Below are 24,943 nucleotides of genomic sequence, written 5' to 3'. Positions count from 1 at the left end.
TGGCAAGAAAAAGGAGTGGGAATAATCCGCAATCTGCGGCCTGTGGTGTGTGAAACGATGGAAGTGGTAAGCTGCCAGCTTTCTGAGGATAATTACCTCCAGCAAAGCATTTCCTTTCTCTCACTGGAGTGAAAAATTACTTGATTGAATTCCACAAAAATATTCCCAGAACATTTTTAAAAGTAAACAACTGTAATGTTCCAAAACAGTACAATAGCTCTGTTCATTAAAGAAAGTAAACACGCACTTCATTTGTTATTATCCTGGTTCTAATCTTAAACGTCTGGGTCTGTTAGGCTGCGATGTTAAAATGCTCACCCCAGTCTTTAAATCCCTCCATGGCCTCGCCCCTCCCTATCTCGGTAACCTCCTCCGGCCTTCAAATAATCTCTCCGCCCCCCCCCCACCCCGCGCCTCCCCAACTCTGTTCCTCTGACTGCAGTCTCCTGTGCGTCCCGCCCTCCTTTCGCCCCGCCATTGGTGGCTGTGCCTTTAGTCCCGCTCTCGGAAATTCCCTGCTGAAAAGTCCAGCTGTGCCACAGGCACGGGTAGGGGGCGTTGGCAGGGGAGGTTTGGTTGGGATGGACCTGCTTGCTGGCTGGGAACAGAGAGGCTCAGTGGGCAGCACACTCTCTCTCGCACCACGGTGCCCAAAGGCCGTGGGTTCAATGCCTCCAGCACAAAAATCTAGGCTGACACTCCAGTGCGGTGCTGAGGGAGTGCTGCACTGTCGTCGGTGCTGTCTTTCGGATGAGATGCTCTCCCTGGTGTCCTGACCAGTATTTATCCCACAACCAATTAAAACAGATTATCTGGTTATTTATTTTATCACTGTCTGTGGGAGCTTGCTGTGCGCAAATTGGCTGCCACAATTCCTACATTACAACAGTGACTATACGTCAAAAGTACTTCATTGGCTGTAAAGCGCTTTGGGAAAGTCATGAACGGAGCTATATAAATGCACGTTATTCTTTCTTATTATCCTCTTTCAGGGATCCCACTCGTGTTATCAGATCAAGAAATATTGATGGCCTCATTGGCCTGGCAGTTGGGCTGCTGCGATTGGGCCTCGGAAAAAAAAAAGGGGAAAAAAAAATCAGCCAGGATTCCCAACGTGGTCATGATCCGGTGACCCCCTGGTCAGGAGCCGAGTGTAAAGAGAGATATCGGGCCAGGATGGGTTTGGGTTCAGCAATGGTTCAATAGGCCGCTGACGGTCCCGACGTCAAGCTGTACGACTGTACTCCAGTGTGAATAAGAGCCTGCAGGAAAGGAGGGGAGAAAATTGGGCACGTGTCACGGGCGGTCTCATTTTACTCAGTGGCAGTAGTTATCTGTGATCAATGTGAACGATTGTGAGTAATTTCATTTCTTCCACTTCCCCTCACCAGGACTCTGTGTTCAGGTGACTCACACAGGAGGCTGAAACTTTTACTCCACTAGTCATTACCTCTACTTGCTGCAGTGACCCAGCCATGGCCGGCAGCGTACTTCGCCATGCAGGCCAAAATAAAACCATATAGCACGGGAGGAAGCCACTCGGCCCATCATGTCTGTGCCGGCCCTTTGAAGGAGCTCTCCAATTAGTCCCACTCTTTCCCCATAGGCCTGCAACTCTTTCCCCCTTAAATTTATCCAATTCTCTTTTGAAAGTTGCTATTGAATCTGCTTCCACCACCCTTTCAGGCAGCGCGTTCCAGATCACGACGACTCGCTGGGTGAAAAAAAAAACTCATCTCACCACTGGTTCTTTTGCCAGCTACCATTAAATCCTTAAATCTGTGTCCCTTCTGCCAGTGCGAAACAGCTTCTTTCATTTTATCAAAATCCTCCATACTTTTTTTTTTCTATTCATTGGCTGTGGGCGTCACTGGCAAGGCCAGCATCGAAGGCCAGATTGCCTTCAAGAAGGTGGTGGTGAGCCATTTGCTGGGCCAGAGGGCAGGGGCAGCACATTGGCCAGACCAGATTTCCTTCTGCTAATTAGTAAACCAGATGGGTTTTTACCATTACTGGTACTAACTTTTTATCTCAGATTTATTTAATTAACTGAATTTAAATTCCCCAGCTGCTACGGTGGGATTTGAACTTGTATCTACATTAGTCTTTAGTCCAGGCCTCTAGATTGACTAGCCCAGTAACATAACCACGGTGCTACCGCACCTGTACTGAAATACGTTGACTGAAAAGTCTGCCCATGTCACTGTTAACACTGTATGAAGATCTGTTTTCATTTATTACAACACAAGATATTGGCAGTCGATTAATCAATAATTCAACAGACAGTTTTAAAACAGCAGATATTTTTAAACATAATTTGCAGCAAAAACTTCAGTTTACCCATACAGTTTCTAAAAATGTATTTACAATTTTTAAAAATCCGACACGCAGGTCTCGCCGCTGGAGATTGGGGCTGAAAGTATTACAATATTGAGCATGGTCAGTTGTGCAGATATAATAAGTTTTACCTCTATCAACTGATTAACATCTTATGGTACGGCTTAAGCATAATAACGCCACTGAACAGAGAGCCAGTTTGTGAATGACCTGCGTCAGCCTGCCATGACCCGTTGCATGTTGGGGGCGTAACCACGGGCATGGCGGTAAATCAGCAAGTGTGGTGGAGGATGTGAAATATCGAGAAGCCAGTAAAAGTAGAGATACCGACAGTAAATGTAGAGAGGCACCGGCCGTAATCTTTACCTTCGCGACGCGCTGGCAGCGCTGGATCACGTCGGGAACCCAGAGGTTGACGAGGCGCCTTTTTGCAGTGGCTTATTAATGAAGCCATTGCAATTGGATCAGACTTCCAGGCTTCCCGGCCAACTAGCGGGCGTGTTGCCGTTGCGCATGGCTGCAATTCTGCTCAGGTGTTTGAAGCAGCAATGCGCAGATGACAGTGGCAGGTTGCTGGAGGTGCAAGAGAGTGGTTGGTGGGGAAGAGAACGAGTTTATCCCGTAGGCCCTGCATGGGCCGGCTCGGTTTCCCACCCGCGGGTAGGCTGGAGGCACTAGGCCGCAGGGAGGGAGGGAGGGATTGCGTGGGGGCTGGGTGGGGGGCGGCGGGAGGAGGTGGCAAGAGGAGCACGGGGAGGGGGGTGGTCAATGAGGGCCGGGACCAGCATGGGAAGGGTGGGTCGGTTGAGGATCGGGGGCGGGGGGGGGGAAGATATCAGAGAACTATCGGCAGCCGGAGATCCATAGCGAGGGATACCGACAGTAAATGACACAACCTACAGATTCCAGCCCCACAGCGAACAATGCTACCTAGCGTCACAGCCGTTGCTTTGCCTCCCCAGCACAACAAAGGATGGGTAGGTCATGACCTTGAGAAAAAGTGGACTCTATACAGCTCAGTAAATCGCAACACATTCTGCGGCAGTCATTTCAGAAGAAATGGCACTCGATTTAAAAGGTGTAATGCTAAAAATGTTTTTAACATTAGAAATGTAAACGGAAAAGCTTAAGTTCCATTCCTCAGAAATCTGATGAGCTTCAGTTGCTTAAGATTATAGTTGTTACGTTGCACATTGCATTCCTGGCATAGTGATGACAGGTCTGTGAAATACCCCACTCGAGGACACATGCTGATTAATGGATACTCATTAAGAGGGTAGGGTCAACAGGACCAAGGACACAGCATTCTCGTATTTCATTACCAGACACATTTCGGGTTCCCACATTCTCAAAACTGCGAAAGATGCTACAATACAGCGTGCTGGATCTGCCTGATTCGACTGCCAGTAAGAGTGTGTTGCTCTTCACACAGTAACGAGGCGCGACCTCACAGCGAGGCAAGACGACAAGAACAATACGGTGGTAGGCCCCCTGCCTTGGTCCTATCCTACGCCCAGTCTGGTTTAGGCCCCGGTCTTACTTGAGATCAACTACATCACCTTGCATTTATACAGCGCCCGCAACATGGCAAAAACATCCCAAGGCACTTCACAGGAGCGATTATCAGACAACATTTGACACCGAGCCACATAAGGAGGTATTAGGACAGATAACCAAAAGCTTGGTCAATGAGGTAGGTTTTAAAGAGCGTCTTAAAAGGAGAGAGAGGCGGAGGGGTTTAGGGAGGGAATTCTAGAGCTGGGGCCTTGGCAGCTGAAGGCATGACTACCAATGGTGGGCAATGGAAATCGGGGATGCGCAAGAGGCCAGAATTGGAGGAGCGCAGAGATTTCAGAGGGTTCTAGGGCTGGAGGAGGTTAGAGATTTGGGAGGGTTGTAGAACTGGAGGAGGCTACAGAGATTTGGGAGGGTTGTATGGCAGGAGGCGGTTACAGAGATAGGGAGGCATCCAGCATCGGGAGCCAATCTCTGCTATTTTTATTGAGCTTTTTAAATCTGGAATATAAAGTTGGTATCAGTAATTGTGACCATTCGGATTATCGTAAAAGCTCAACTGGTTCATTAATGATTCCAAACATATTTTCATCCTAACAGCCCGTGTATTTCTGAATTCTGCACTAACATGCGATCCTACAGAGAATGTATACAGCAACCATTTTTCTTTAAAGTTGCAAGTTCAAGAGTTTAAGCAGGGTTTTTCTGCAATAGTTCAGTATTTCTAGCTCACAGCATCATACGCAACCCTGATATCATCCAGGATTGAAGGGAGTTTAATGAAGTTATAGTAAAAAAGAGTTAAGAGTTTGTTTTCAGTGTCCAATTAACTTCCTGCGATGCTCCTTACTCCAATGTGTGGATGGAGTTCCAGTTTAGAAAGCGATAAACTCGTGAGGATAAAAAATGTGAAGTTTCTAAGTTTGCTCTCAGACTGAGACTCAAGTAAGGACTTCCTTGGACTGTCACCAGCCAATGATATGGTTCAGTCTGGACAGGATGGTACATCCTTAATGTCATCTTCTTTCCTTCAACCTCCCTCCACCGTTGGCATATTGAACAGAGATTACTGGATGTGTTAACGTTACTGGATCTTGTATCCATCCATAATTCTGAGGATATCGTCCAGTATTGAAGGTCCTAAATCTAGATCCAAACCGAGAGAGGATTCAGATCCACTCAGACAGGAGTCGGAAGGGAAAAGGCTGTCGTTGTTGAGGGACATCTCACTGTTGAAGATTAAGGCTCTCTTCCCATCCAACTGCCCAATGCCAATCACTGAACATTCTGAGGAAGCGTTTGATTCTGCTAATAAGGAAACAGATGACCCGGCTGTTTTGCTGAATGTTGGAATGGGGGACATCTCTTTACGACTATGGAAGCACTCTGCTGTGCAGCTGACTGACATTGACCTCTGACCTGGGACTTCCTCCAGGTGGAGTCTGGGGGGCTTTGGAGGAGCTTGCTCTTGATCTTGGCTTTCGTGCACGCCACTGAATGCCGGAAGGGAAACGGCGTTCTTCAGCAGGGTAGGATAGCCACCTGCACCATTGTTAAAAGCTCGCTCATAGTTGTATTCGCCGTCCAGTCCTTGCTCCGTGCTTTGAGATGCTGGCCGCCTGTTGAGGTTCGGAAGGAGGTCATACTTGCCCTGCAAGAAGGAGATGTCCCCGAACATGTCACCCTCACCACCCATCCCGATGTGGGCGCTATGGCGGAAGTCACCCAGGGGAGGGCTGATCATGTCCCCAGACAGAACATCGCGCAGTCTCAGCTTCTTACCCCGTTTGGGGGTCGATGTCTTTAGGTACATGGGGGTTTTTGCAGGCATGTTGTACCGGGTTTCTCAAGACTGAACTCGTCCTCAATCGATAGAGGAAAAAAACCCCAAATACTAGAAAACACTTCTTGATTTCACTTCAGTGAAACATGTCTCTCACCGGCAGGTCCCGTGTTACCAAGGTCTGGACGTCGCACTTCAAGACTCGTCTCACTTTGACAGCAGCTCCACTGGTCCTGGTTACACCTCAGATTCCACCACGCAGAATCTGTCACCACAGCCTGAAAACACACAAACAACTTAACCATTGAATGTCCATTGCAGCAATTTCACAGACAACTAGGCGTGCTTCATCCCTTTTAAGTATAAAATGTTATTCAAATTTCTAATAGCATTTTGACACGACTTGTGTTTTCTTTAACTTGCAGCCTGCCATGTACAGATTTCAATATGCACGAATTTTCAGTACATTGAAGGTTAATAGGTTGTTTTATGTTTTAAATTATTAGAAAACAAAATCTCCAGCTTGTAAAAGTTCGAGGACTAGAAATTTGTCTTGGGCGGTGACAGAGCGCGGGCGGTATCGGAGCGGCCGCCCGTTATACGCAGCGCCCGATACTCGGTTCCATCGACTGCGATAAAACTGAATATCAGACGCTGCGTATAACGGACCGCCGATCCGCTTTGTACCACCATCCAAGACAGATTTCTAGGCCAGAGAATCTCAGTTGGAGGAATAGTTGGTGCACTAAAATTGAGGAGGTAAAAAATATCACTGCTGATTATTATCGCTATTCTATCAGCCGTGGCTCGCACTCTCTCACCTCGGAGTCAGAAGGTTGTGGGTTCAAGTCCCACTCGAGATTGAGCCCATAATCTAGGCTGACACTCCAGCGCGGTGCTGAGGGAGTGCTGCACTGTCAGAGGTGCCGTCTTTCGGATGAGACGTTAAACCGAGGCCCCGTCTGCTCTCAGGTGGATGTAAAAGATCCCACGGCACTATTTCAAAGAAGAGCAGGGAAGTTCTCCCCGGTGTCCTGGCCAATATTTACCCCTCAATCAACATCACTAAAAACAGATTATCCGTTAATTTTCACGTTGCTGTTTGTGGGAGCTTGCTGTGCACAAGTTGGCTGCCGCATTTCCTACATTACAACAGTGACTACACTTCAAAAGTACAACCTTTGGCTCTAAAGTGCTTTGGGACGTCCTGAGGTTGTGAAATTTGCTATAGAAATGTATGTCGTTTTTTCCAGTGACCCTTACTGGAGTAGGTTTCATTCTGAACAGCATACGGCGCACACAAGATTTCTCTTCTCCCCACCAATGAATGGGGAGCCAGCCCGTGCCGTCAAGACTCACGTGAAAAAAAAGCCCATTTGGGTAAGCTATCTGGAACACAGCCAGTGTCCTTAAAACCATTACCCTAGGACAAGTCAGCCCTCCAGGTGGGAACACTGGAGGAGGAGGGGGCAACAAAGTTACAGATCCAGAGGCACCCGGACTCGCCAGTGACATCTGGACTCAGAGCAGTGGCGGCAGGCGGGCGGACCTGCGAGGGACAAGGCGGCGGTTTAAAAGCGGCTCCGAGACCAGGTAGGTTTACTAATCTGCAGTCTCCGAGCTCAGAGGGAGGGAGAGAAGTAAAAAAGTAATCTAAGTGTGACGTCACCAGAATGCAGGTAAGTGATTGGTTGGTGAGTATTTCTCTCTTTTTAAACTTTAACTCTGTGGTTTATAGTTACTAAGGTCTCTCTGGTGTGGCGGGGACTGTTGGTAAACCATTAACTGTAGTGTAATTGGTGGGATTGATTTGATTTAATTTAATTTCAATTAATTAAAGGGTAAGCCATGGCAGGACAGCCCAGCCACGTGGTATGCTCCTCCTGCGCTATGTGGGAACTCAGGGATACTTCCTGTGTCCCTGACAACTACATGTGCAGGAAGTGTATCCAGCTGCAGCTACTGACAAACCGCATTGCGGCGCTGGAGCTGCGATTGGATGCATACTGGAGCGTTCACGATGCGGAGGACATCGTGAATAGCACGTTTAGGGAGTTGGACACACCGCAGGTAAGAGATTGGACAGGCAGAAAGGGAATGGGTGACCAACAGGCAGAGTACTAGGCGCAAGCAGGTAGTGCAGGGGTCCCCTGTGGCCATCCCCCTCTCAAACAGATACACCACTTTGAGTACTGTTGGGGGGGGGGGGGGGGATGGCTTATCAGAGGAAAGCAGCAGCAGCCAACTTCCTGGCGCCAGGGGTGGCTCTGCTGCACAGGACGGGAGGAAAAAGAGGGGAAGAGCTATAGTAATAGGGGATTCTATTGTAAGGGGAATAGATAGGCGTTTCTGCGTCCGCAAACGAGACTCCAGGATGGTGTGTTGCCTCCCTGGTGCAAGGGTCAAGGATGTCTCAGAGCGGCTGCAGAACATCTTTGAAGGGGAGGGTGAACAGCCAGTTGTCGTGGTGCATAAAGGTACCAACGATATAGGTAGAAACCGGGATGAGATCCTAAAAGCTGAATATAGGGAGTTAGGAGGTAAATTTAAAAATAGGACCTCAAAAAGGTAGTAATCTCAGGATTGCTACCAGTGCCACGTGCTAGTCAGAGTAGAAATAGAAGGATATTTCAGATGAATACATGGCTAGAGGAATGGTGCAACGGGGAGGGATTCAAGTTCCTGGGACATTGGAACCGGTTATGGGGGAGGTGGGACCAGTTCAAACCGGACGGTTTGCACCTGGGCAGGGCTGGAACCGATGTCCTAGGGGGAGTGTTTGCTAGTGCTCTGGGGGAGGGTTTAAACTAAAATGGCAGGGGGTTGGGAACCTGAGCAGGGAGACAGAGGAAAGGGAAACAAGGATAAAAGCAAAAGCTAGGAAGGAGAAAAACAAAAGTGGCAGTCAGAGAAATCAATGGTTTAAATCAAACGTGGCCACAGTAAATAATAATTCTAATAGGTCTAAGAGCGTTAAAAAAACAAGCCTGAAGGCTCCGTGTCTTAATGCGAGGAGCATTCGTAATAAGGTGGATGAATTAGCTGTGCAAATAGAGGTAAACTAATATGATTTGGTTGGGATTGCGGAAACATGGCTCAAGGATGGCCAAGGCTGGGAACTCAACATCCAGGGGTATATGATATTCAGGAAAGATAGGCAAAAAGGAAAGGGAGGTGGGGTAGCATTACTGGTTAAAGAAGGGATTAACACAATTGTAAGGAAGGATATTAGCTCTGATGATGTGGAATCTGTATGGGTAGAATTGAGAAATACCATGGGGCAGAAAACGTTAGTGGGAGTGGTATATAGGCCTCCAAACAGTAAGGCGAAGGTTGGGGATGGCATTAATAGGGAAATTAAAGAAGTGTGCAATAAGGGCACAGCAGTTATCATGGGTGACTTTAATCTACATATAGATTGGGCCAACCAAATTAGTAACAATACTGTGGAGGAGGAATTCCTGGAGTGTTTGCGGGATGGTTTCCTGGACCAATATGTCGAGGAACCAACCAGAGATCAGGCCATCTTAGACTGGGTATTATGTAACGAGAAAGGATTAATTAGCAATCTTGTTGTACGAGGCCCCTTGGGTCGGAGCGATCATAATATGATTGAATTCTTCATTAAGATGGAGAATTAAGTAGTTGACTCAGAGACAAGGGTCCTAAATTTAAATAAAGGAAACTATGATGGTCTGAGACGCGAGTTGGGTAGGATTGATTGGGGAATGTCACTCAAAGGGTTGACGGTGGATAGGCAATGACAAACATTCAAAGACCGCATGGATGAACTACAGAATTTGTTCATCCCAGTTTGGCATAAAAATAAAACAAAAAAGGTGACTCAACCGTGGCTAACAAGGGAAATTAGGGATAGCATAAGATCCAAGGAGAGGACATATAAATTGGCCAGAAAAAGCAATAATCCTGAGGATTGGGAGCAGTTTAGGATTCAACAAAGGAGGACAAAGGGATTAATTAAGAAGGGGAAAATAGAATGAGAGTAAGCTTTCAGGGAACATAAAAACTGACTGTAAAAGCTTTTATAGATATGTGAAGAGAAAAAGATTGGTGAAGTCAAGCGTAGGTCCTTTGCAGTCAGAATCAGAGGAATTTATAATGGGGAATAAAGAAATGGCAGACCAACTAAATACATATTTTGGTTCTGTCTTCACAAAGGAGGACACAAATAACCTCCCAGAGATGCCGGGGAACATAGGGGCTGATGAAAGGAAGGAACTGAAAGAAATCAGTATTTGTAGGGAAATGGTGTTAGGGAAATTGATGGGATTGAAGGCCGATAAATCCCCAGGGCCTGATAATCTACATCCTAGGGTACTTAAGGAAGTGGCCCTAGAAATAGTAGATGCATTGCTGATCATCTTCCAACATTCGATGGAATCTGGAACAGTACCCATGGATTGGAGGGTAGCTAATGTTACCCCACTATTCAAAAGAGAGAGAGAAGACAGGGAATTACAGACCGATAAGCCTGACATCGGTAGTGGGGAAAATGCTAGAATCCATTATAAAAGATGTAATAGCAGAGCACTTGGAAAACAGTGACAGGATCGGACAAAGTCAACATGGATTCACAAAAGGTAAATTGCGCTCGACTAATCTACTGGAATCTTTTGAGGATGTAATTGGTAAAATAGATAAGGGAGAACCAGTGGATGTGGTGTATCTGGACTTTAAGAAGGCCTTTGATAAGGTCCCGCATAAGAGATTAGCGTGTAAAGTTAAGGCACATGGGAATGGGAGCAAGGTATTTAATGGCCCAGAAATTCGGGTCTCCATGGATGAGTACGCGCTGGGTACTCACCCGTAAGCCCGATGGAAGTGCCGGTTTCGTGCATGCACTGCGCATGCGCGGGAAACCAGCACTTCCGTTCCTCTGAACGAAGGGGTTCAGAGGTCGAACGCGTGCGCAGGGGAGTCTGCGCGTGCGCTTTGAACTTACTTTTTTTTTTTTTAAACAGATTTTTCCGTGAGGGTAAGTCTGCAGGATTTAGAAATTTAAAAAGCAGGCGTAAGGCCTGCTTTTTACAAGGTAAGTGGTCAATTAATTAAAATTAAAACATTTTTTCCACAGGTTTAATATTTTTAAATAATTTAAAGCAAGGTAAGTTTATTTTTTAGCCCTGTTAAGAAAATTTTTTATTTTTTTCAAAAATTTAAATTTGTTTAAAATAGTTATTTAATGTAATTTATAGTTTTGTTAAAAAATTTGATTTTTTAAAAATGTATTTGAAGGTTTACTGCTATTTTGGGGCCGTAGTATTTATAAGTCTTGACAGCACTTCCTGTCAGACTTATGAATGGGCTTTTCCCTCCTCCGATTGGCTGCCCATGGCCCACGTGATCCCAGGGGACGCATCGAACTAACTGCGCCCCTGGGACACGCAAGCACTGCGGGCCGGCAGCTGGTACCAGGCCCCGGATCGGAATTCCATAGGGCCCTACAGCTCAACGGCCGGCACGCAAGGTAAGTGCAGGTCGGGGGCTTGCACCCGCAGGAAGCCCCCGACCCAAATTTCTGGGCCATTAACTTGGATAGAGAACTGGTTGGCAGACAGAAAGCAAAGAGTTGGAATAAACGGGTCTTTTTCCGAGTGGCAGGCTGTGACTAGTGGGGTACCGCAGGGCTCGGTCCTTGGACCTCAGCTATTCACAATATATATTAATGATCTAGACAAGGGAACTAGATGTAATATCTCCAAATTTGCATGGGCGTGTGTGCTGTGAGGAGGATGTCGAGAAACTCCAGGATGATTTGGACAGGTTGGGTGATTGGGCAGAAACATGGCAGATGCAATATAACGTGGATAAAAGTGAGGTTATCCACTTTGGTGGCAAAAACAGGAAGGCAGATTATTATCTAAATGGCAATAGATTGGGAGAAGGGGAAGTGCAACGAGACCTGGGTGTCCTTGTGCACCAGTCGCTGAAAGTAAGCATGCAGGTGCAGCAGGCGGTTAAGAAGGCAAATGTTATGTTGGCCTTCGTAGCGAGAGGGTTTGAGTACAGGAAAAAGGATGTCTTGCTGCAGTTGTACAGGGCCTTGGTGAGACCACATCTTGAGTATTGTGCGCAGTTTTGGTCGCCTTATCTGAGGAAGGATGTTCTTGCCATGGAAGTTCAGCAAAGATTCACCAGGCTGATACCTGGGATGGCAGGAATGACGTATGAGGAGAGATTGGGTCGATTGGGCTTGTACTCGCTGGAGTTTAGAAGAATGAGAGGGGATCTCATTGAAACTTATAAAATTCTGACAGGACTGGACAGACTAGATGCAGGAAGGATGTTCCCGATGGTCAGGGAGTCCAGAACCAGGGGACACAGTCTAAGGATAAAGGGTGGAAATGAGGAGGAATTTCTTCACCCAGAGAGTGGTGAACCTGTGGAACTCTCTACCACAGAAGGCAGTGGAGGCTAGTTCATTAAATATATTCAAGAAGGAGTTGGATATATTTCTTAAGGCTAAAGGGATCAAGGGGTATGGGGTGAAAGCAGGGACAGGGTACTGAATTTGGTGATCAGCCATGATCGCATTGATTGGCGGAGCAGGCTCAAGGGGCCGAATGGCCTACTCCTGCTCCTATGTTTCTATGACTCGCCAGTAGCACCCGGACTCTCCGGACGCACCCGCTCGCTCCAGGGGCACCTGGGCACTCTAGTGTTGAGGTTCTTGACTCTCAAGAAGTGGTCCCAAGTTGAATTCCCAATCTCCATAAAGCACAATTGCTGTCAAAAGTCCATGGGTTATTCCTTAACTCTCCCAGCAAAAGGTTAGCTCGAAACAAAGAAAAATGGCAGGAGAAAATAAAAATGCAGATTAATTCATAATTTCCTTCTCCCTCAAAAGATCCATCTTGACCTTCTCCCCTCGGGCTTAATTATACTAAAGTTCCATAAAACTTCCTCCCACATTGCTCGCCCATGTTGAAAATTATGAATGGCTCCTTGTAATACGTTTCTGCTGAACTTGAAATATCCAATAGCTAACTACTTGAGTAAAACACTGCAATAATTCCCATACTTGACTTGATTTGCATTCGACTGCAGGTCATGCGTTGGGGACTCGGTGGAATTCAAATACCAAACATCAGTTGCCAGTTATAGTCCCTGAAAACATTCTGTTGTTACTGATCAGCCATGAAGATACCGGCGAATGTTGTTTTTGCCTTAATTACTGACGAGGGCTTAACCAAAAAGGAAGAAAAATGCACTGAATTCCCACCATTTCATTCACAAAAATGTCAGGCAATTGCAAACCTTGGAGGGACACCAAGAGAAGTTGCTCAATGTTGTCCAGAATATCCTTGTTCAAACTCTAATTCTAATGTCAGAGTTGAGGTTCAAGCAAAACACTTTGGGGTACATTCTCCTATTTCCTACTGTCCACCTGCGCACCCTGTTACACTAACAGTGCCGGGGGTGGGGGGAAGCAGAGGAACACACCGTTTTGTGTTTTAAATCATCCACCTTTAAGATCTTTAAGAGGGAGTGCAGCGGAGATTCACCAGACTGATACCTGGGATGGCAGGAATGACGTATGAGGAGAGATTGGGTCGATTGGGCTTGTACTCACTGGAGTTTAGAAGAATGAGAGGGGATCTCATTGAAACTTATAAAATTCTAACAGGACTGGACAGACTAGATGCAGGAAGGATGTTCCCGATGGTGGGGGAGTCCAGAACCAGGGGTCACAGTCTAAAGATAAGGGGTAAGCCATTTAGGACAGAGATGAGGAGGAATTTCTTCACCCAGAGAGTGGTGAACCTGTGGCATTCTCTACCACAGAAGGCAGTTGGGGCCAATCCATTAAATATATTCAAGAAGGAGTTAGATATATTTCTTAAGGCTAAAGGGATCAAGGGATATGGGGAGAAGGCAGGGACAGGGTACTGAATTTGGATGATCAGCCATGATCGCATTGAATGGCGGAGCAGGCTCGAGGGGCCGAATGGCCTACTCCTGCTCCTATCTTCCATGTTTCTATGTTACTAATTGGAAAATCTGGGTCCAAATATCTTAAAGGGAGTGAAGTATACACATGGTAGAGTTTCAGCCCTCCTCCAAAGTGAGCCAAGTATGCTTTGGGAGCTTTGCGGAACACCTCCGTTCAGTCCGTAAGGGGGACCCCGAGCTCCCGGTGGCCTGTCACTTTAATTCACCGCTCCATTCCCACTCGGACCTCACCGTCCTTGGCCTCTTGCATTGTTCCACGGAAGCTCAGCGTAAGCTCGAGGAACAGCACCTCATCTTCCGATTAGGCACTTTACAGCCTTCCGGACTCAACACAGAGTTCAACAATTTCAGACCATAACCTCGGCCCCTATCACATATTATACTTTTTTTTTTAATCCACACTTTTGTCTGGGCATTTTTCTTCCCTCCCACATGACAGCTGTCCGTCATTCTGCCAGGGCCATTCACACTTCATCCAGAGCCACCCTTTATTCCTTGAATGTCTCTCAATGTCTCCTGCTCTCTATCCTATCACTGACCTTCCTTTTTGTTCTTTCATCCCCGCCCCCTTTTCCCAGCCCCCACTTGCTTTAAAATCAATCCCTTTTCCTGCTTTTTTTCCTGTTCTGACGAAGGGTCACAGACCTGCAACGTTGACTCCGTTTCTCTCTCCACCGATGCTGCCCTGGCCTGCTGAGTTTTCCCAGCGTTTTCTGTTGTTATTTCGAATTTCCAGCATCCGCAGTATTTTGCGATGGTATAAGTATACACTTAATGGAGACTCCAGCCACTCTTGCTTCTGTGTTTTAGGCTTTAAGATGGCCAGTTGGGAGAAAACACTTTCAGGGGAAGTTCGATAAGTACATGAGGGAGAAAAAGGGATAGAAGGATATGCTGATAGAGCTTCACAGCCAACGAAGTACATCTGAAGTGTCATCGCTGTTGTAATGTAGGAAACGCGGCAGCCAATTTGCACACAGCATGTTCCCACAGGCAGCATTGAGATAAGTACCGGATATCAACAATCCAGATGGCCAGAACTATCAAAGGCATACTGCGTACCCCTTGTATCAGCGCCCACTCTGTCAATGGGGAAAGAGGACAGAAATGCGCTCAACGCCAGTTTTACACTGGCCTGGGGGCCATTATGATCTGGCTACAGGCCCACTCCAGTGAACAGCTTGGACCTTGGCTCCGAGAGATTCTCAATTCTCAAAGATTCAGAATTTGTTGGCAGAAGGCCCACATTCATTGAATTGTTGGCCTTCCTTAAGGAGACATTTCAAAAATCACCATAAAATATGTCCCATGGTGCATGTGCAAGGCAGGTCACTCGAATATATAACGGTTTCATTTAACCTCGTGTCTGCTCCAGGTGTTGGACTAACCAATAGATAGCTTTCGAAAAGAAAGAAAAAGATTTTTCACAAAGAAGCATCACTAAATTATAAAGCTATTTCTGAAAGGAAAAAGCTGGTTTCGCCAGTTCCGATGTCAGCTTAAGTTACAAAGAAAAGCTTCAGATAAGCAAGAGTCCCCCCCCCCGCCCACCAAGTGGTTACTCAGTCACAACTTCCCCATGTCTTACAAATCTTGTGCAGCGATACAAAAATGTTTCATGAATGGGTAGTTTGTCATATAATGTTTAACATTAAGTGCACGTTATTTTTTATGAAATACCTCCATTACAGTAACGGAATCCTACCAAGGGACAGGATGAGGCAGAGAGAGAGATTGGGAGAAATACAGAACAACAACTTGTATTTATATAGCGCCTTTAATGTGGTAAAACGTCCCAAGGCGCTGCACAGGAGTATTTTAAGACAAGAAGTTTGATACCGAGCCGCATAGGATAAATTAGGGCAGGTGACCAAAAGCTTGGTCAAAGAGGTAGGTTTTAAGGAGCATCTTAAAGGAGGAAAGAGATGTCGAGAGACGGAGAGGTTTAGGGAGGGAATTCCAGGGCTTAGAGCCTCGGCAACAGAAGGCACGGCCACTAATGGTGGAGCGACTTTAATCAGGGATGTTCAAGAGGGCAGAATTAGAGGAGCGCAGATATCTCGGGGGGGTTGTGGGGCTGAAGGAGATTACAGAGATAGGAAGGGGCGAGGCCACGGAGGGATTTGAAAACAAGGACGAGCATTTTGAAATCAAGGCGCTGCTTAACCGGGAGCCAGTGTAGGTCAGCGAGCACAGGGGTGATGGGTGAACGGGACTTGGTGCGAGTTAGGACAGAGAGAAGAGATAGCGGGGAAGGAGAGACTTACAAGAAAAAAAGAGTTATAAAAATTCGGAAAGTTAGTTAGACACCACAATCAGAAAAAACACGAACAAGTAGCAGAGTGAGGGACACAAAGAATTCGAGGGTTGGGAAAAACCATAGTTAGAGAGAGATTCTGTGAACAATGGCCTAAAAGACCCCATGGTAATTATTAGTGTATTTGTGGTTCCTAATATAAATTGTCAAGAGACACTCTCATTTTTTATGTTGCAAAACTGTTCCTCAGAACTAGTCCTGAAATTCCCCATGACTGTCATGAATTAGGAATGACACTGAAGACCCACCATCTGCAGAGATGTTGAATTCCTAAACTCACCCAGGAGTAGTTGCACAGTAAACATTGGGAACAGTGGCCGGGGGGGGGGGGGGGGGGGGGGGGGGGAAGCTTAGACACCAATAACTGTGCCAAGATCACTTTGTAATTGGAGGCACTGATCTGGATTAATTTCTGTTTTAAGGAATAAATGTTCGAGGATTGCACAAATTCGAAGCTTCAAGCTTTGACTTCCAGGGTTGGATTGGCTCTGGTAATACTCTCAGCCTTTGTGTCAGGAGGGCTCAGCTTCAGGACCCACAACAGACTGCCCTGCCCAACACTTCAACTGTGGCCACGCTGCACTGTCAGAGGTGCCGTCATTTGGATGAGACGTTAAAACGAGGCCCCGTCTGCCTTTTCAGGTGTATGTAAAAGTTCCCGTGGCACTATTTTGAGAGAAGTTCTCCTGGTGTCCTGGCCAATACTCATCCCTCAACCAGCACAATCAAAAACACAATGAGCCAGATAACGGCGTGTTAACGACACATGCCATTATTAATACACAAATCAGCCAGTAAATTCAGGGGATGAAGAGATACGCCGTGAGTTGCGAATCTCCAGAATTAGCTGGTCGATTTACGCCGTTAGCATCGCACAAATGGCATCTCGCCCTTAGCCTCGGCGTTATTGGGAAGAACTTGCTGGATTTGTACATTAATTGTCCGTTAACCTCGCCACAGAAAGTTAGGCCTGGTAATTAACTGCAAGGACCCTTTTAACGATGCAATTATTGTTAATGCAATGCCAATCAATCTGTCAGGCCCAGAAAGGGAACAATTTAAACTGCTGAGTCTCATTCCTGCAAGTAGTAAATTCTTCTTAGAGATTAAAAAAAAATTATTTGACTTTTCCTCTGTCTCTTTTTTCTCTCAATACAATCTTTCCCTCACTTTTTTCTTTCTCTGTACCCGATTTGACTCTAATTCACCCTCCTTCTCTGTCATTCCTCTGTTTCTTTCTCAATCGTTAAATCTGATTGGTTAAGGAGATAGACTGTTGGGCCCGCCATTCACCAAAGTCGCCAGAAGTCTACTCCTTCCCCACACGGTTCAAGGCGGCGGTTTACCACCACCTTCTCAAGGGCAACTAGGGATGAGCAATAAATGCTGGGCCTTGCCAGCAACGTTCACATCCCAGGAATGAATAAGAAAACAGCTCTGAGAGAGAGATCCGCTCACTATTTTTATCGAGCTGTTTCCATGTGCAACACATGCTCTTAATAATATTGGAAAAACTCTAGGTGAAGGGTCAAGGCCCATTATGCAGCATGGTCGAAGGGAGCAGAAGATGAGATAAATGCAGAAGCAATGGTCGGATGGAGTAAATAAAGAGAAACTGTTTCCAATGGCTGAAGGGTCGATAACCAGAGGACACAGATTTAAGGTGATTGGGCAAGGAACCAGAGGCGACATGAGGAAAAACTTTTCTACGCAACGAGTGATTAGGACTTGGAACGCGCTGCCTGATAGGGTGATTGGATAGAGATTCAATAGGAGCCTTCAAAAAGGAATTGGCTAAATACTTGAAGGAGAAAATGTTGCAGGGATCTGGGGAAAGAGCGGGGGAGTGGGACTAACTGGATTGCTCTTCGCAGACTGGATGGGCCGAATGGCCTCCTTCTCTGCTGCACTATTCAATGGTTCTGTACATGAGGTTTGTACCAGGAAGGGAAGATTGTGGCAGCTGAAGATCTATACAGATCTCTGGCCCTGGGAAAGAATGAGTTAAAGTACAAGGCAATGCATTAAATTGTACCAGAAAAATCGCACAGAGCAATATCAGTAACAAGTGGATTAACATCTTTGTATGAAATTCTTCTGCCCACGTTAAAATAAGCAGGATAATGCTTCTGCTAAGAGAGTGGACTACGGAATTTCACATGAATGTGTCAGTCTCTAATGTCACACGGCTTGATTGCAACTCCTTCCGTTTCAGTGCAGAAAAAAGATTTGCATTTCTATAGCACCTTTCACAGCCTCAGGACATCCCAAAGCGCTTTACAGCCAATGAAGTACTTTTGAAGTGGAGTCACTGTTGTAATGTAGGAAATGCAGCAGCCAATTTGCACACAGCAAGCTCCCACAAACAGCAATGAGGTAATGACCAGAGAATCTGTTTTGTGAGGTCATTTGAGTGATAACTATTGGCCAGGACATCGGATATACGGCACAGAAACAGGCCATTCGGCCCAACCAGTCCATGCCAGCAAGACATGAGAACTCCCCATCTCTTCTTCGAAATAGTGCCATGGGAATCTTTTACGTCCACCTTAGAAAGCAGACGGGGCCTCGGTTCAACGTCTCCGCTGAAAGCCGGCACCTCCGACAGTGCGGCGCTCCCTCAGCACTGCACTGGGAGTGTCAGCCTGGATTTTTGTGCTCAAGTCTCTGGAGTGGGACTTGAACCCACAACCTTCTGACTCAGAGGCGAGAGCGCTACCCACTGAAGGCAATGGCCCAGAAATTCGGGTCGGGGGCTTCCCGCGGGTGCAAGCCCCCGACCTGCACTTACCTAGCGCGCCGGCCGTTGAGGCCTGGGCCTGCGTGCATTTCCTGTCTGTGGCCCGGTCCAGCTCCCGGCATGCTGCCATCATTATAAACTCGTCTCCACTTCAAGTTCACCTTCAAATTCAGGATTTAGAGCCAAATCCAATTAAGGATATGATTTAAGTCATTCTGCTTTCATTGTTCACCCGTTCTCACGCCTCAACTCAGGTGAGATTGGGGACACTTTCAGTTTGCCTCAAGTATGTCTCAACCTTCAATCCAAATTATCAACGTTGGGAAGGAAAGGAGGAAGGAAAGGAGGAAGGAAAGGAGGAAAAAACAAGACTAGCATTTCTGTAGCATCTTTCACAACCTCTGGATGTCCAAGCACTTTACAGCCAACGAAGCACTTTTGAAGTGTAGTCACTGTTGTAATGTAGGAAATGCAGCAGCCAATTTGTGCACAGCAAGCTCCCACAAACAGCAATGTGATCATGACCAGATAATCTGTTACTGGACGAGTGATTTACACGCTGTCGCAACCTTCGGTCTCCTTCACATTATGCTGGGGGGCAGTTATTGTGTTGTCGTGTACATGCGCATACAGGGGCGTTTAGACAGCGCCAGAGAAAAGCAGCATTTGCACGTAAGGCTCCCAAAGGGACAAAATCAGCTGATTGAGTGGTCTCACCGAAACCCGCGCTTCCACCCCCAAGTATCTGCTGGAAGGCCACCTCTTCAACACACTGTGGGCGGAGATCCAATGATCTCAAACTGAATACATTCCTTCAGCCTGGTCCCAGTAACCCGTGCCAAAGGGATAATGCATTCCACATTTTGTTGATGAAATTCAAATTTTATGCAGTTATCTTAGCCGTTTAATTAGATTCTAGCCTATAACTCACAGACGGAGATGGACAGATGGAGACAGACAGACAGATTTCCCATCTGAATTTCCTTCCTTAGTTACCAGTCTACATTCTCTCCCAGATATTCGTTAGTCTACTTGTCATTGAACTTCCAAGAGAGCATCACCGACCACAGCATGAAACACGATCATCCTTTAACAAAAGACTTGCATTTCTCTAACGCCTTTCACAACCTCAAGATGTCTCAAAGCTCTTTACAGCCAATGAAGTACTTTTTGAAGTGTAGTCACTGTTGTAATGTAGGAAACGCAGCAGCCAATTTGTACACAGCAAGCTCCCACAAACAGCAATGTGAGAATGACCAGATAATCTGTTTTAGGTGTTGGTTGAGGGATTGGCTAGGACACCAGGGTTAACTCCCCTGCTCTTCTTTGAAGTAGTGCCATGGGCTCTTTTACATCCACCTGAGAGAGCAGACGGGGCCTCGGTTTAACGTCTCATCTAAAGACGGCACCTCTGACAGTGCAGTGCTGAGGAAGTGCTGCACTGAGAGTGTCAGCATAGATTACTTAAAAATTCAGTCAGCTGGGTTTTAAACCCAGGCACCTATTGAAGCACCAGTTAACTATCGGACATTTCTAATTTGAGAAAATATCTTGATTCTTTAATTCAATTTTTTTGCTCTGAAACGGCTCAAAGTGCTTCAGATACAGTGAATTGCTTTGGAATGCAGGGGCGTTGTGTAGGCAAGAATAACCTTTAATGAAGTATCTTCGAAGTGCAGTCACTGGTGTAATGTAGGAAGCACGGCAGCCAACTTACACACAGCAAGATCCCACAAACAGCACCGAAGTAAATGACCAGATGATCTGGTTTTTTTTAAATGATGTTGATTGGCCGGGATACCGGAGAGGACTCCCCTGCTAATTTCCTACATCACCAGTGTGACCGCGCTTGAAAAGGACTTCATTGGCTGTGAAGAGCTTTGGGGGCGTCCTGAGGTCGTGGAAGGCGCCATATAAATGCAAGTTGTTTCTTTCGAGCAACTGGGCTTCAGTTAACTCTGCCTGGCTTGGTCACAGCTCCCCCAGGACTGCCGTTCTATCGGGTTTAGTGGGATGCAGGTCTCCCACTTGCCAAGCTTGCCCCAGCAAGACCTGGTTAATAACAAAATGCCACTTGGCCTGCCAGTCTCAGTAAGCCTGGCCGTTGTGCCCAACCTGTGCGCAGGGAGACGATGGCATTACACGCCACGAAACCCAATGGCCCAGAATTGGCTGGCAGAATAATTGCGAGTTTAATGGCGCACGCCCTTATTAGCATCCAAATAACCCAGCAACTGGTAGCAAGGGAGTGATTCCCCCCGTGAATTGCGAATCACCTCATTGGCTGTGAAGAGCCGCTCCTCCTTTAGCCTCGCGTAGATGGCAGCTCGCCCTCAACCTCACGAAATTGCTGCATTTGCACTTCGATCACCAATTAAACTCGTCACGGAAAGTTAGGGCTGGTACTTAACAGCGTAAGGACCGTTCTAATGACGAGAGTTATGTTCCTGCAATGCCACTCAACCTCTCTGGCCCAGAAAGAGAATTTAAATCATGGAGTCTCAGTCCTACAGATAGTAAATTGTTCTTGGAGAATTTTCAAAATGCTAATTTTTTTCTCTTTTCCTTTCAGTCACTTTTTTCTCTCTCCCTTAATCCAATCTTTCCCTCTTTCTGTATCTGATTTGACTCAAATTCACCCGTAGTTCCTCTGTTTGTTTTCAATCCGTAAATCCCATTAGTTAAGGAGATCGGCTGTTGGTCCCGTGGCCCACCAAGGTCCCAGATGTCCCGTTGACCTCGGTTATTTATTTGAGCTGATGGGTGAGAGAAGGAGTCTAACTTCTTCACAGGGCCACGCTCCAGCAAACTATTAAAGCAACTCGGGAGCTGCAGGGTGGCAGCTTCTTTCGAACTTGGCAAAGAGCAACATTTAAAAAAACTCTCAGATTAGAATTTAGTCTCCCCACAATTGCAACTCATCAACCAAAACACTGGCAGAACTGTGATCAGAAAATACTTATTAGCTTTCTGCATCTCAAACCGGGGGGGGGGGGGAAAAGAGAGAATCAATTGAACAGAAATTTAAAGCGAAATTCATGCAGCCAACACAACGTTTTTTTTGAAAAGAAGAATGTGAAGTATTTGCTAAAGGGAGGATCGATATCCTACACGCTATGTAAATAATTGAAAATTGCTTACCCGGATAAGTTGCTCTATCTGTTCTTCATTCAGTTTTTAAATGGTTTTTGTTTCTCTTGTGGGTTTTTTTTTAACAAAATGCTGGAAAGGAAAGTTTGAGTCAAGGCTGGGTGTGAGTGTTAGCACGGTGCGCTGTGGACCTCACTCAATCCCGAGCACAGCTGGAGAATCGCGGCGAGTCCTAACCTGGAGGAGCAGTGTGGCTCACCCTACCGCATGCCTCGCAGTGAGAGGCTGTGTGCAGGGAGATGGGAAGGGGAGAGAGAGAAGTGGCTGGGCTGACACGCTGCAGATTCAGCCTCTGGCTCAGGAAGCTGACGTCGGGCTGCCAACACTCTAAGCTTCTACCACAGCTGTCCCCTTTCTGAGACTCAGGGAAAAGCTATCTCACATTCGGATTAAATCTCAGCACTGCTGTTCCAGCCGGCCGCGTGTGTGAGTCACCCTTCCCTTCCTTTAGTCCAGCGTTATTATATTTACAGCAATCAGAGATACAAGGATAGGCGACCCCTTCTCACAGTGCAGAGGCAGGAGAACATACTTGTTTCTTGTGGGTCATACTGACCATAATCTGTACTTGGGGGAAAAACACAAACAGACTGTGCCTCAATACATCCCTGCAGGGTGGGGAGGGAGAAAGGGGGGTATTTATGTGTAGCTATATAATACAATAAAATAGAGGAGGAGCAGGTATATTTCAGGTTATGAGTGGCTGCACCATTATAGAATGCTTGGCTTCTCTGATTGAAGATGTTGGAATAAATCCGCCAATCGGTGAATCCATCAATCAATAAATCTATTAGTAATCAATCAGGGCATTCTCTTTATCTAGCTGGAATGAGTAATCCCGTTATTGTGGAAAGGTGTTCAAGATTAGTAAATCCAGTTCCTCCTCGTGTTCTTCGATCAAACACAGCCTTTGACATGGTCAACCACATCACTCTCCTCCAACCCGTCTCCTCCGTTGTCCAGTTTGGTGGGACTGCCCTCACCTGGTTCCATTCTTGTCATTACCTTGGGATTTTCCCCAAGGGTTCACCCTTGGCTCCCTTCCCTTCCTTAACTGCATCCTGCTCCGTGGGCGTGAGGTCAGCTTCCATATGTGTGCTGCTACCACTCACCGCTGTCTGTCCACCACCTCTCTCATCCCCTTCACTGCCTCTGTGCTGGCAGACTGTTTGTACAATGCCCAGTCTTGGATGAGCCGCAATTTCCACCAGCTGAAGATTAGGGAGACTGAAGCCATTGTTTCCTGTATCCTCTGTTCCATCTCCCTCCGTCGCCATTGACTCAGGTTAAGCCAGACTGTTCACAACCTTGGCGTCCTGTTCAACCCAGAGCACAGCATCTGACCCCATATCCTCTCTGTCACAAAAAAAACACCTACTTCCCCTTCCACAGCATTGCCCACCTCCGCCCCTACCTCTGCCCACCTGCGGCTGAAACCCCCTTCCTTACCTTTGTCACCTCCAGAATCAACTCGTCCAATGCTCTCCTGGTTAGCCTCTCATGCTCTGTAAACATTAGCTCATCCAAAACTCCACTCTTTGTGTACAATCCCGCACCAAGTCCCGTTCACCCATCACCCCAGTGCACGAGATTGATTCCTGGAATGGTGGGACTGTCGTGTGAGAAGAGATTGAGTAAACTAGGCCTGTATTCTCTTGAATTCAGAAGAATGAGAGGGGATCTCATTGAAGCATACAACATTATTACAGGGCTTGATAGGGTGGATGCTGGGAGAATGTTTCCCTTGGCTGGGGAGTCTAGTACCAGGGGCCACAGCCTCAGGATAAAGGGTAGGCCATTCAGGACTGAGATGAGAAGAAATTTCTTCACACAGAGGGTGGTGAATCTTTGGGATTCTCTACCCCAGAGGGCTGTGGAGGCTCAGTCATTGGGTATATTCAAAACAGAAGTCGATAGATTTCTGACTAGTAAGGGCATCAAGGGATATGGCGATAGGACCGGTGAATGGAGTTGAGGCAGAAGATCAGCCATGATCTCAATGAATGGCGGAGCAGGCTCGAAGGGCCGAATGGCCTCCTCCTGCTCCTATTTCTTAAGTTCTTATGCTTGCTGACCTACTTTAGTTCCCTGTCCCCCAATACCTCAAATTTAAGATTCCTATCCTTGTGTTTAATTCCCTCTCTATGGTCTTGCCACTCCCTATCTCTGTAATCTTCTCCAGTGCTACAACACCGCAACTTACTTAGGAAGGTTATCTTAATGTAAAGTTCATTTAGTTGAGTTCTGAGGAAGTGGCTATGGCCCAAATTGCTAACCTTTGCTGAAGCTGCTGTGTATTTACAGCATCTTTTTTTATTTAAGTTTCTGAGGTTCACAAATTAATATTCTCTGCCAAAACTCCTGACCAGCAGGTGTCTTGAATCTCCATTCTCTGAATACCTCATAGAAATCTCGAGTATTACAGTTGTCAAATTGGACCAACTCTTCCCCTTTCTCCAGCAGAAAGCTTGGAAAAGCGGGACGCATTTTACTTCCTTTGGAGATTTCCACATTTATTTCTTCCATCGATTCCTGTGGCATTGCCCTCACAATCTTCTCATACATGATCCCTATTGCTTTTCCCTCTACCTCCTGATCCTCCTCCCACACCATGTCCCTCACTATCGCTTCCGGCAACTAACCTAGAATTACCTCATTACATCTTTCACAGATATAATACCAGCTTTTATAAAAGCTTGATTAAATAATACCTCTCCTTCGAAGTTGACCCACCTATTCAAAAATAAAGGCTGTTCTAAAAATTCCTCAGCCCCCTTGGGCATAAACTGCACACTTTTTAAAAATTGGGCCCTAGTCTCTACAACCCCCTTATAAAACCTAGGGAGAAGCTTAATCGATTTCAAAAACATATTATTGTATTCCATATACAATATCCCCTGCCCTCCTATCCCACTTCATTTAAAAAAATGCTCAAAACAACTCTTCCAAAAACTCGTATTTGACTTCTGAAGAAATCTCTTCACCCATTTGATTCTAAAGGATTTTTTCTTCAAATCAATATCTGGGAAATTGAGTCCTCCCTGATTTCTCCGTCCAATGATGGTATTGTAAGCCACCAAGGCTGGTTTCCCGTCCCATAAAAACCTCACACAAGCCTCTCGGATGG

General features: G+C 46.4%; 1 protein-coding gene across 4 annotated transcripts; it reads right to left on the bottom strand.

Moving 5' to 3' along the window:
- Nucleotides 1-228: 228 nt before the first annotated feature.
- On the bottom strand, nt 229-22,538 carry LOC147096903 (cdc42 effector protein 2). 4 transcript variants are annotated; one of them, XR_015074570.1, is made up of 3 exons: nt 21,808-22,538; nt 5,793-5,913; nt 229-1,262 (listed from the first exon to the last, which is right to left on the bottom strand). XR_015074570.1 is itself a non-coding variant. In XM_085973612.1 (3 exons), the coding sequence occupies exon 3, from the start codon at nt 5,681-5,683 to the stop codon at nt 4,937-4,939; it is 747 nt and encodes a 248-aa protein (XP_085829738.1). In that variant the 5' UTR covers nt 5,684-5,913; nt 20,943-21,134; nt 21,808-22,523; the 3' UTR covers nt 2,218-4,936. The 4 variants fall into 4 exon arrangements, 3 of the variants coding, with proteins under 3 accessions (XP_085829738.1, XP_085829737.1, XP_085829739.1); XM_085973612.1 differs by lacking the exon at nt 229-1,262 and adding an exon at nt 20,943-21,134 and having other exon boundaries at nt 2,218-5,913; nt 21,808-22,523; XM_085973611.1 differs by lacking the exon at nt 229-1,262 and having other exon boundaries at nt 2,218-5,913; nt 21,808-22,523.
- Between the last annotated feature and the right edge of the window lie 2,405 nt (nt 22,539-24,943).

This window comes from Somniosus microcephalus, chromosome 34 (genome assembly GCF_052327205.1).
Source record: "Somniosus microcephalus isolate GS21.2 chromosome 34, FLI_Smic_1.0, whole genome shotgun sequence".
Taxonomy (NCBI): Eukaryota; Metazoa; Chordata; class Chondrichthyes; order Squaliformes; family Somniosidae; genus Somniosus; species Somniosus microcephalus.
This window is presented reverse-complemented; position numbering and strand designations above follow the sequence as displayed.

Excerpts from the sequence above, each read along its gene's own strand:
- LOC147096903 (XM_085973612.1), bottom strand. The coding sequence starts at position 5,683 with ATGCCTGCAAAAACCCCCATGTACCTAAAGACATCGACCCCCAAACGG.